The sequence below is a fragment of the Macrobrachium nipponense genome, chromosome 36 (assembly GCF_015104395.2).
Source record: "Macrobrachium nipponense isolate FS-2020 chromosome 36, ASM1510439v2, whole genome shotgun sequence".
In the NCBI taxonomy this organism is placed as follows: domain Eukaryota; kingdom Metazoa; phylum Arthropoda; class Malacostraca; order Decapoda; family Palaemonidae; genus Macrobrachium; species Macrobrachium nipponense.
In genome coordinates this window covers 31,237,582-31,249,801 of record NC_087220.1, presented here as the reverse complement: position 1 = coordinate 31,249,801, position 12,220 = coordinate 31,237,582, and the positions used below count along the sequence as shown (strand labels likewise).

General features: G+C 40.2%; 1 protein-coding gene across 3 annotated transcripts in view; it reads left to right on the top strand.

The window, feature by feature from the left end:
* LOC135203548 (GATA-binding factor 6-B-like) overlaps positions 1–11,871 on the top strand; it is a 63,192-nt gene extending 51,321 nt beyond the window's left edge. Inside the window, exons 6-10 of one of the 3 annotated variants that reach the window (XR_010311954.1) lie at positions 5,774–5,913; positions 7,315–7,364; positions 7,785–8,010; positions 8,863–9,139; positions 9,209–11,871. Coding sequence is in view for 1 of the 3 variants with exons in the window: in XM_064233283.1 (XP_064089353.1) it covers positions 5,774–5,913; positions 7,315–7,364; positions 7,785–8,010; positions 8,863–8,920 (474 nt within the window). In the remaining 2 variants the exon portion in view is untranslated. Of the gene's footprint in view, positions 1–5,773; positions 5,914–7,314; positions 7,365–7,784; positions 8,011–8,862 lie in introns of all 3 variants that reach the window. The other 2 variants (XR_010311953.1, XM_064233283.1) reach the window with 2 other exon arrangements.
* Positions 11,872–12,220: the final 349 nt, after the last annotated feature.

Below are 12,220 nucleotides of genomic sequence, written 5' to 3'. Positions count from 1 at the left end.
TATCATCTTCGCACGAATGTCTAATTCGGGCTTTACAACTACAAAACACTTCATTCGGGTTTACCGTTCGAACGCATAATCATAACAGAACTTGACGTACCCCTCTTCTTAAGGCACCACTGGATTTGGAGGCACAGAAGGAAAACAAAATGTCCATGATGACTCATATATAACAATAATAGTATTATTTTTTTTGTGGGTGGGGTTGGTCTATCACAGTCATCCTATTCGACTGGGTGGTTTTTATAGTGTGTGAGGGGGGGGGGGTGGGGGGGGGGGGGGGGGGGGGGGGGGGGGGGGGGGGGGGGGGGGGGGGGGGGGGGGGGGGGGGTGGGGGGGGGTGGGGGGGGGGGGGGGGGGGGATTGTTTCCGGGTTGCATCATCCTACCTTATAGGAGTCCACCACTACTTTTCTCACTCTGTGCGCTGTTTCCAGGAGCACACTCTTCTTCTGCACGAATCCTGGAGCTACTTCGGCATCTATAGTTTTTCCAGGTTCCTTTCCAGGGATCTTGTGATCGTGCCTCCTAGTGTTCCTAAGATTATGGGTGCAATTTCTACTGACATAGCCCATTATTATTATTATTATTATTTTATTATTATTATTATTATTATTATTAATAAGTGCATTCTGCATATCGTGCATGCATGAGATGCAAATCCAAAAATGCTGTTCATATTGCGCTTAAGCAAGTCACAAACTGTTTTAGTTCGCCTTCTTTACTAAGTAAGGTTCCCCGGAGAACTCTTACCTAGCACCCGTGTAACTCGAAAAAAAAAAAAAAAAAAAAAATCTCGCGGACAAATTCATAATCAGTTAACAATCAGAACTTTTAAGACGCATTTTACCAAATCTGACAAAAAGAACGACATCGTGAATTTATAAATTTAAGGTAAGAATCTGACTCATCTGCCAAAATGTCTGTACCTATCTATACTCAAGTCTAACAGAAGCGTCCAACAATATTTGTAATGATGATAATAACTGTAAATGTTCATGTTACAAAGACTGGTTTACATAGGTATTGCAGTTACAGAGCATGTTACATCTATTACCAAAAATGGGTCTCGAAGCCTTCCGGCAATATTTTTTAATAATAACTACGGTTATTATTATTATTATTATTATTATTATTATTATTATTATTATTATTATTATTATTATTATTATTATATCATTGTTCTAAGGGATCCACAATAATAAAAATGTTAAAAGTTCTTGTATAACTTATAAAAGAACTTTTAAAACGTTTTTATTATTGTGGACACCTTAGAACATTGTATATACTCCCATGATAGCGAGTTTTTCCCAACCAAAAAATTATTTTCATTATCAGTATAATTATTGTCATTATTCAGAGGATGAACCCTATTCATTTGGAACAAGCCCACCAAAGGGACCATTGACTTGCAATTCAAGCTTCTAGAGAATATTATGGCGTTCTTTAAGAAGTAAGACGAGGTAAAGGGAAATGCAGAAAGAAGAGACCCCACTACTTAAAAAGAACAAAAATAAATTAATAATTTAACAAATAGAAAAGATAATTAAAACGCAAGAATAATATTAGGGTAGTAATACATTGCATCTTCGCATGATCTTCTGAAGTTTCAACTGCACGACATCCTCTGGGAGGCTGGAAGTTCCACAGTCCAACGGTCTGAGGAATCAAAGGACCTCTGTAACTGAGGAGAAGTTGGACAGCGGAACAGCAGAAACTTTGTTTTTCAAGATGCACAAAGGGAAAACTCGAAATTCGGACACTCCATAACGCCATTCTGGATAAACACCTTAGCAACACAACCGAGGAAGAATATGACGGAATAATCTCATTCTTCCTCGTAAAACTCAAACGAGAGCGAGAGGATTAAACAAAAAACAACGGTCAGAAGACACTAAAATGTAGAAAAAAAAAAAGGCTTGAAAAAAGGGGGTGGGGGGAGGAGGAGGAGGACATCCATTAAGTTATCAGCCTCTACCCTTCTTCGTCTTCTGGCCTTCAGTTTAGAGAGTTATTTTTCAAAACATTGCGGTCTGGAAAGAGGAGGTGGTCTGGAAAGAAAGAAGTGCTGCGCCCAGCTGACCGGCCGGCCGGCGGCCGCTGCCCCTCTGCCCATATCGCTAACCATGACCGCGCGACCGCAATCGTTAACTGGCCATTTAGCGGTCATTAGGCACTCGTTACGGCCCTGATGGATTGTTAAGTCGCAGTTGTCTCCCTGTATCATCCAGCTGGAATTTCAGATGGTTCCGCGATATAGGTAGGTCTCTCCCTCGAGGGAAAAAGGAGACACGAGGGGTGTAACCTCATCATGGAAGGCCCCAGCGGGAAGGCTCTCTATCTAATATCCATCTGTGTGTGTGTGTGTGTGTGTGTGTGTGTACAACAACACGGCATTTGGAAATAATTTTATTTTGCCTCAAAGTAATCAGACTTCGTCGAGCATTATCGTCCATAAGCTGCAAAAACGGAATCGCGTACGTTTCCATTTATAACAGAGGAGGAATCAGGACTTCAGTGATGTTACCGAATCGGCCAACAAGCGGGGGTTCGATATCGATTCTAATTACAAATAACTGAGTTCGACAGTGTTTTGTAAGGTCGGTATCGCTCTCGGCTTATACCTCACTCGTTGGCCGAGTCGGTGCAGACGTCACTGAAGTCCTGATTCCTCCTCTGTCCGGTGGTTCGAATCCACGAGAGGAAGAAAATATTGTCGACTAAAAAATTCCCCTTTGGTTGACATATATGAAAATATGTTAATTCCGAGGTAGAGATAATTGGATATTAAAGGACATTTGTAGCTTAATGCGTGTATATGAATCACTGTGATGTGATAAAAATTTAAAACACGTATGTATGTATGTGTGTATGTATGTATGTACGTATAACACATGCTACATAGAGGTATAAACTTCACATCACACGAAAACTTCAATCAAAACAAACCTGCAGTTTCACAACATTGATCCATAAAAATCTTACTTTAGAAAAAGACCTCCCCCAAAATTTAAATGGCCAACTCTGAACGAACCCAGCGCTGATGTCTATTTCGGAGAGAGAGAGAGAGAGAGAGAGAGAGAGGAGAGAGAGAGAGAGAGAGAGAGAGAGAGAGGAGAGAAGAAAAGGTAGGGGCCATCTGGACAAAAGAGTAGTAGTAATATAATATAACTTTAGCTTGAACGTACTCCCACGAACAGCTGACGACAATCCTTTCAAAGTTTCGTTTCTTGTTATCGTAAGCGAAATGTCACCTCCAATCAGGATCTTTCCTATCTCTCTTGTAGGAAAGGAATATAAGATTTAGGCCAAAGGCCAAGCTAAGCTGGGACCTATGAGGTCATTCAGCGCTGAAAAGAAATTTGAGAGAAAAGGAGATTTTATAGGTGCATAGGTGTAACAGGAGGAAAACGTCGCAGTTGAACTATGAATCAATCGTTAGGAGGGGGTGAAAAATAATGAAAGTAATATTTAAGAAAGAGACTATGAACATAGGTACAGTAAAAGGAATGAATGGGGTTGCAGCTAGGGTCTGAAGGGACGCTGCAAAGATCCCTAAGTCATGCCTACAGTGAACCGCATGAGCTGCACTGACGGCACTGACACCTCCTACAGGGGGAAATGGTTAGTGTACATACTATAGTATACCTTCTCTAGCTGCTTTTTGTAGACTCCTGAAAGAACCCAGATTTCCCTTTTAAAGTGTGGTAAGAGTGAGCATCGGCTCAAACCGCGAAATTTCACCACACCACCTTTAGTCCTCCCCCCCCCCCACCCACCCACCTCCTAAAACAAGATCACAGGCCTATATGCTAAGTAACGCTCTCTCTCTCTCTCTCTCTCTCCTTAAAAACAAGATCACAGGCCCATATGCTAAGTAACGCTCTCTCCCTCTCTCTCTCCCCTTAAAACAAGATCACAGGCCCATATGCTAAGTAACTCTCTCTCTCTCTCCTCTCTCTCTCTCTCTCTCTCTCTCTCTCTCTCTCATGAGACATCGTGAGGAAATGAAAACCTTTGACTTAAAAGAAGTCGAAGAGGATAACAGCTCTTACCTTCTACATCCCAACCATCATAGACAGCAAGGCAGAAGATGATCTCAATTATGGGAACATTGAAAAAGTTGGGGAAACGGGACTTCATGTTTTATAAGAAATGGCTTTTTTATTTGCATGCTCTGTTGTCCTAAACCTTTTCTATAGTTATTGTCGTCTCTTCAGTGTCGTTACTGCTTTTCCCTTGTTTATTTGAATCATTATAAAGTCCGCCTTATCATATATTCTCGGAGGTAGCCATTAAGTTATAACTTGAAACACGTCTGACCTGTTGTGTGCGTTATTGCTTTTTTTCTACCAACATCACCCTTTATTTATTTTTTGTTTATTTTTTTTTTTATTTTTCTCTGTCCTAAGCGTTACTTGAGTTTCCTATTATTTTGCTTTTTTATATATTTTCTCTGTTATATCGTTCCTTAAGTGTCCTATTACTGCCAATTTTAATATCGTTATCATCATTAATAGGTAACGACACAGCATCCGTCTGTCTGTCTGTCTTAATGAGAATACCACTAGGAGTTAGCAAACCTAGTCGCTACTATCTTAGAATTATTATTATTATTATTATTATTATTATTATTGATTATTATTATTATTATTATTATTATCACCGTCCTCCAATTCGACTGGGTGGTATTTATAGTGTGGGGTTCCGGGTTGCATCCTGCCTCCTTAGGAGTCCATCACTTTTCTTACTATGTGTGCCGTTTCTTATTATTATTATTATTATTATTATTATTATTATTATTATTATTATTATTAGTATAAAAGTTAGATGCATCAACAGAGTTGATTTCATATCCACGTTTCTATTCCCTTTTCTGTTGAACAAAAATCACACAGGAAATTATTTTCCACAGAAAACAGAGACGGTGAAATACAAACAAACAAAAATCAATAACCATACTGGTCAAGTCATTATTTACGATGAATCCCACCTAAAACAATCACTTGTCATAGGATCGTTTCTAATAATAAGGGAATCAGCTGAAATATCGAATCATTCGTACTTTCTAGTTTCTGTAAAAGAAAACTATCGAGATGACTTTGTCTGTCCGCCCTCAAATCTTAAAAACTGCTGTGGCTAGATGGCCGCAAATTGGTATGTTGATCATCCACCCTCCAATTATCAAGCATGCCGAATTGCAGCCCTCTATCCTCAGTAGCTTTTATTTTATTGAAGGGTAAACTTAGCCATAATCGTGCCTCTGGCATCGTAAGAACACAACGGCCGGATGAGAGTTTCATGGGTCGCGGCTTATACTACCTTTGCCTGGAACGTTCTCTCTCTCTCTCTCTCTCTCTCTCTCTCTCTCTCTCTCTCTCTAATAATACAAAAGTACAGTCTTGAATGTATATTTTTTTTACCCCGAAGGCCAAGCGCTGGGAACCATGAGGTCATTCAGCGCTGAAAGGGAAACTGAGAGTAGTAAAAAGGGTACAAGGGCGTATAACAGAAGGAAAACCTCAAAGCAGTTGCACCTGAAACAATTGCTAGAAGTGGTTGGAAAGTAAGATGGAAGAAAATAGAAATATGAAAGGAGGTAGAGTAAAACGAATGGAAGGGGTTGCAGCTATAGGGGCCGAAGGGACCAAACAAACCATCTTAGATAATGCCTATAATGCACCGCGTGAGGTGCACTGAACGAGGCACTACTTCCTTTACGGTGTTGGAGCTTATTTGAACCTGTTCTAAACAGATGGTCTCCCCTATTGCAGGTCAGTCGCCCCCTGACGATGAAGAAGGAAGGTCCCATCCAGACCCGGAAGAGGAAGCCGAAGAGTTCGTCTTCATCGTCGTCGTCCTCCTCGTCTCAACAGCAGTCGTCCAGTTCATCCAGATATTCCACTAGTTCCAGGTATGATGTGTAGTTCAACTGTAGTACCATATTCAAGTTTAAAATCTCTAGGAAAGTCACGTGTTTCCTCAATGGTCCCATGGAAGAAGAGTGCCAAGAAAATCGACTTTTATTCCAAAGTCATCTTCAGGGTACTAAACAGTTTTAATACATTTATTTTAATAACAGAACTTTAAGTTGTATTCTACAAAAAAATAAAGTGCTAAAGAAACTGAGTTTTCTGTACAGCGTATAATTCCGTATGAGCCGTGGCCCAGGGCACTCTCAGCCATGGCCCGGTGGTGGCCTGTGTTGTAGGCACCTATAGCGGTGCAAGACGTGTGATTATGACTAACTCTAACCGTAAATAAATTCAATCTGCTGTGGCTAGGGGGCTGCAATTTGATATGTTGGATCTTTGGAGGGTGGATGATCAACGTACCAATTTGCAGCCCTCTAGCCTAAGTAATTTTGAAGATCTGAGGGCGGACAGAAAAGTGCGGACGGACAGACAAATAGCCATCTCAATAGTTTTCGTTTACAGAACAAAAAAAAGTCTTTAGTGCCCTGAAGATGACTCTGGAATGTAAGTCGAAAGTTCTGGGATCTCCTTTTATTTCCACGTGAGCATATCTTACATTCACTAAGAAGAGGTTCTTGTTCATTCTATGACTCTGATTTATATGTAAATTAAAATCAAATCAAAATTCTGTGGCAAACCAGCAGCTGTGCCTTATTACAGACTTTACAGGAAAAATCTATGACCAGTCTCCTCCACACGTCACAAAAGGCTAAAGAAAATATGAGGTCAGCTCATACTTGGTCAAGGATGACTGTGATTGTTGGGAATCTGGTCAAAAGACAAGTAGTGGAATGGAATGGAATAGAATATTGGATTTAGGCTGAAGTCGAAGCGCTGGGACCTTTGAGATCATTCAGCGTTCAAACAGAAATTGAGAGCAGAAAGGTTTGAAAGGCGTAACAGGAGGAAAACCTCAAAGCAGTTGCACTATGAAACAATTGTTAGGAGGGGGTGACCTTCAAGATGCTAGAAAGGGAATATGACCGGAGGTACAGTAAAATGAATGAAAGGGGGGCTGCTGCTATGGGTAAACGGCAGGTAGTAAACATCTGCGTCACTTGAAAGGTCACCCTCCAACTTAACAAACCATTGGCTTTACATAATAAAGGTTCCTCAAGGAACCATCGGGCCACCTTAACTAAGAACTCGACTCATAGTAAGTAATATCCAGGACACTCACGAAACCCAGGGGTTAATGAGGATGAAATGATTTAATATGTCATCCAACATGAGAGAGAGAGAGAGAGAGAGAGAGAGAGAGAGAGAGAGAGAGAGAGAGAGTTTCAAAATCATATATCGCTCATTAGTTGGAAAAATAACAATGTATCTCAATGTTCCAGCCTCCCCGGTGCTTCGTCACTGAAGACACACCAGCCGCCACCTGCATATGGTAAGTGCAGCACCGCTAGAAGATTCATTTACTGTTACTTATATACTTCAACATAACAATTATTCTTACAGCAGTGCTGTGCTCAAACAGCATTCCTCACAAAATGGTATAAAAATTTTACAAACTGTTAGGATCCCAAATCAGAGAATTTATTTCCAGTCATTCAATGAGATACTTACGTGTGATTAACAACAAATACTTGACCGTAAAGGCATGTCCACATTAGCGGGCATGCCCGTCGGGCACTTCCAGCAGTGTTACCAGACAGTCTCATCGTCGTGGTTACCTACTCAGTCGGTCAGTATAGCCGAACGGGTTATGGGAACAGTGTTCGCCCATCGGGCAGTGCCCTGCTAGTGTGGACAGGGCCTTACAATTGTCCTGCTTTCATAGTGTGATGTTTCTTATACTTAATTGCAGTGAGTACAGTCATCACCAATTACGCCGACCACCACGCAGCAGACCACTACGGGGGAAGCGCTGGGCCGGGGTCACTGCACGAGCAAGCCAATGCCCACTTGATACCAGCGGGTAATCATCCTGTTACCCACGTTCCATCGCAACTAGTGGCATACCCATCGCCATCCTCCACGCCTCAGCACATGATACCCAACTCGCAACATTTGTCGCACCAAGTGTTGAAACAGTCAGTATCGAGTTGTCAGTATGGTTCATATTCACTCTGTGCCTAGCTTTGTTGCTTTTTCTGATATCAAGACATCACCACATCTCTTCATATTCTGTCTGTGACCCTCTTATCTTTTTCTGGTGTCAAGACTGATATCACATCTCTTCACTTTCAGTCTGTGACTCTCTGATCTTTTTCTGATATCAAGACTGATATCACATCTCTTCATATTCTGTCTGTGACTCTCTGATCTTTTTCTGATATCAGGACATCACATCTCTTCACATTCAGTCTGTGACTCTCTTATCTTTTTCTGGTGTCAAGACCGATATCACATCGCTTCACCAAGTTGTGCAATATATCAAGTAAACTCCTCGTTCCTTCACATTCCTTTTCCTCAATTTGTCACTCGAAAAGGGTCGCGCTTCGCAGGTAAGGAATGCAAAATGTCCAGGTCTATTTCCTTGCTCGAAGTGACCAAACATTTAGAAAAAAAAGTGTGTCCAAAGAGAATCTGATGTCAAGAATAAAAAAAAATTCTGCTTTGTCAAAATTGGAAGTCACATGTTTTTCATTGGTTTTGGAATCCTAAAAAATCGTTTTTTGGAACACTGCCCTAGATGAGGACCATTCTTTTCAGTATATTTCAGTTGTTAAGACTGGAATTTATTTTTTATGAAACTGAACACTTCTTTTAAAAATGTTCCAAAAACGTTTCTCTCATTTCAATGATACGAATTTCAGAAGGAAACGACCCCCTTCCAGACATTCATGACATGCAATCATAGAGAGCTGTTCATACCCAGAGCCCTTTCTGCCTTCGGTTAACTCAGGGCACGGCATTAACCCACAACCCATCTCATTTTCTAGAATACCCGTCCTCGAACCGCTCGACGAATCTGCCATAAAATACGAACATACCGGCTGATGAGAGGCGTTACGCTGGCGAGACGAGACGAGACAAGACGATGAAGGGATTCTCTCTTCGTCAGAGGGATGGCGACTCAAATCCCCTCTAGAGTGAATTTCTTGCCCGTAAGGCAGTTGTTGTTACGTTTAAGACAGATAGCATTAGCGGAAAATTCTTCGAGTCATGTATTATAGATTGTCGTGTTGATATATTGGTGCCAATGTTGAAATATTGTAGGTCTTAGGAAGACTGCTGCAAAGCTCAAAGTCGTAAACCAGAGAGAGAGAGAGAGAGAGAGAGAGAGAGAGAGAGAGAGAGAGAGAGAGAGAGAGAGAGAGAGAGAGAGTTTATTTCGTGCGTGTGGGCATTTTCGTTTATTTCAGCTTCACCTGGAAAACCAAATTTCCATGGAACTGCGTCTGCAGGATGTATGACGATGAATGTATTTGTGTATACAGACACAATCGTATATATTACCTATTACTTACGACAGACAACGCGTACACACATATCTACACCTAACCTAAAAAAAATAAAAAGGATAAACTTCCATACTATGCTGTAAAACAAGTGATCTTCCGTTCACTCATTTCACTTATATCACTTTCCTGTGGAACTACCCTGTTAACGGAGGACTTCTAAGCGCTGGGGCCTACGAGGTCACTCAGCGCTGGAAGGGAATTTGAAAATAAGACGGCTTGAGAGGTGTACAGGAGGAAAACCTCAAAGCAGTTGCGTTATGAAGCAATGTTAAAGAGGGTGGAAAGTCAGGCAGAAGAAAGAATATCTGAACGGAGGCACAGTAAAAGGAACGGAAGGGGTCGCAGCTATAGGGGCCGAAGGGACGCTGCAAAGAACCTTCAGTAATGCCCTACAGTGCACCGAATGAGGTGAACTGATGGCACTAGCCCCCTTACGGGACTGTTTACAATAACACCTTAAATGACATTAACGGGGGTTGGTTACATGACGTTCCCGTAATCAGCTGAGACACGAACCAGCCCTGACCGAAAGAGCTTGACCCCTATACTACCTTCATTGGGAGATGACTCCAGATTCCTGGTTATGAATAGATAATTTTGCGTGATAAAGGTCCTCCCTCCTTCTGCTGACTCTGATCAAGAACGGTTCCATATCCTTCAAAGTCAGTTGGGAGTTGACTGACGTCACGCCCAAAAAGTTTGTTTTTGGACTACTCTATATTTGTATGAGCATAGACCCTTTTTATTTTGTTGCGGAAAACGGGCAATATAATCTCTATTGATACATACGTACATACATTCATACATACATGCATACATACATACATACGAGGTTATAGTCCACAGGGACAAGGAAAAGCTATAACCTCATGTATCTATCTTCGTGAAAAAGGAAGACTAAAACCTCATACATACATACATACATACATACATACATACATACATACATACACATAAAATTCACGTGTCCTGTTCAAAGCGAAAAAATGTGTGAAAATCTGCTATTCAGATCAGCATTTTGTGTTAAATAATGTCCATATGTAAATATGTCGTGTTAGATAGGTTCCCATGTAAATAATTGTATATATAGTAACTAGCCTATAATTTTATGTATGTATATATTGGTACTCGATATGCTGAAACAATTTTACAAATGTGTTTATGATTGCAAGTCGCATAGGTAGGAATGGCCATATAACGGTACATACTTTCACTTATAACAAAATTATTTATTGCATTACATCTTAAATCTATAATGTAAAATATACTGATGGTTACCTGCCAGACATCATGCGCTGATACATATTTCCTAATCTGAATCAACACCCCTGTCCACCGACCCCCCTCAGCCCCCGCCCCACGAGGTATAAAGCAATGTTCAGAATGGCGCTGAGCGGTTGTGAGCAGCATGTAAGCCCATTACAGAACTATCATTTATTTAATTACCATGATCAAGAAAGAACACCGCACATACTTTACTCTGGCTGCTAAGATACTCCAATATAGACATGCAAAGGGCCATAAATTATTGTTATTATTATTATTATTATTATTATTATTATTATTATTATTATTATTCAGAAGATAAACCCTATTCATATACAACAAGCCAACGGGGACCTATGACTCGAAATTCGAGCTTCCAAATATAGTTCGAATCTAAGGTGTCACACAGTAACATTTTATTTTTATTTTTTTTTAAACACCTATAGACTTCTGGAGTCAGCCCCCGAGAACCCAGATATACTGGAGGGGAACCCGACGCGTCCGGCTTGTTCGTCATTTAGCAGCAGCCAAAGATAGCATCTTTGTTTAGAGGCGGAAGAGTGGAAGATAACCTCCCCCCCCCCTCCCCCCTACAATTTTCTGCAGCTGACAGCAACGCAAATTAAATCACCATAATTTTAATAATAATTTCATATAGCAGCGTTATATCACACGGTATATTTTGTGTAATAACAATCCACAGTTACATAGTAAACTATATCACTACAATCCACAATTATATAGTAAACTATATTACTATAATCCACGATTATATAGTAAACTACCTATATTACTATAATCCACAATTATATAGTAAACTATATAACTACAATCCACAATTATATAGTAAACTGTATTACTGCAATCTACAATTATATCGTAAACTATATCACTACAATCCACAATTATATAGTAACCTATATATATTACTATAATCCACAATTATATAGTAACCTATATATTACTATAATCCACAATTATATAGTAAACTATATAATATTACTATAATCCACAATTATATAGTAAACTATGTTACTAAGTAAAATATATTTAAAAAAACAATTCAAATACAATTTTCACTTTAGAAACGGGACTTTACTTGTGAAAATTCTCCTATAAAGTCGACATGCCCTATAAGGCACCATTAACTATTCAGTGTTTCGGACCTTGAACAGGAGGAGGAGGAGGAGTTAGAGTGGTTGGACAGCAAGACGAAGAAGAAGAAGAGAAGAAGAAGAAAGGAAAGTGAGTGGAAGGAGAGCAAAAGGTTGTATAGAAAGTGTTGCCGACATAAGCTGATGTGAAACTTCTTTGTTGAAAAGAGACCGCGTTACTTTGAACTCCACTATATCTTCACATTTAGCGTTGGTTTTTGTTCGTGTGTGTGTGTGTGTGTGTGTGTGTGTGTGTGTGTGTGTGTGTGTGTGTGTGTGTGTGTGTGCGTTGATACTAACGTAAGAAATCACTTCAAAGTGCATAACCCAACCTACATACCTGAAGAACGTTAGAAAAATGTATTTAGCTTTCCGAAGAAAGAGGAAATCAAAACTCAACTATGGAGAGAGAGAGA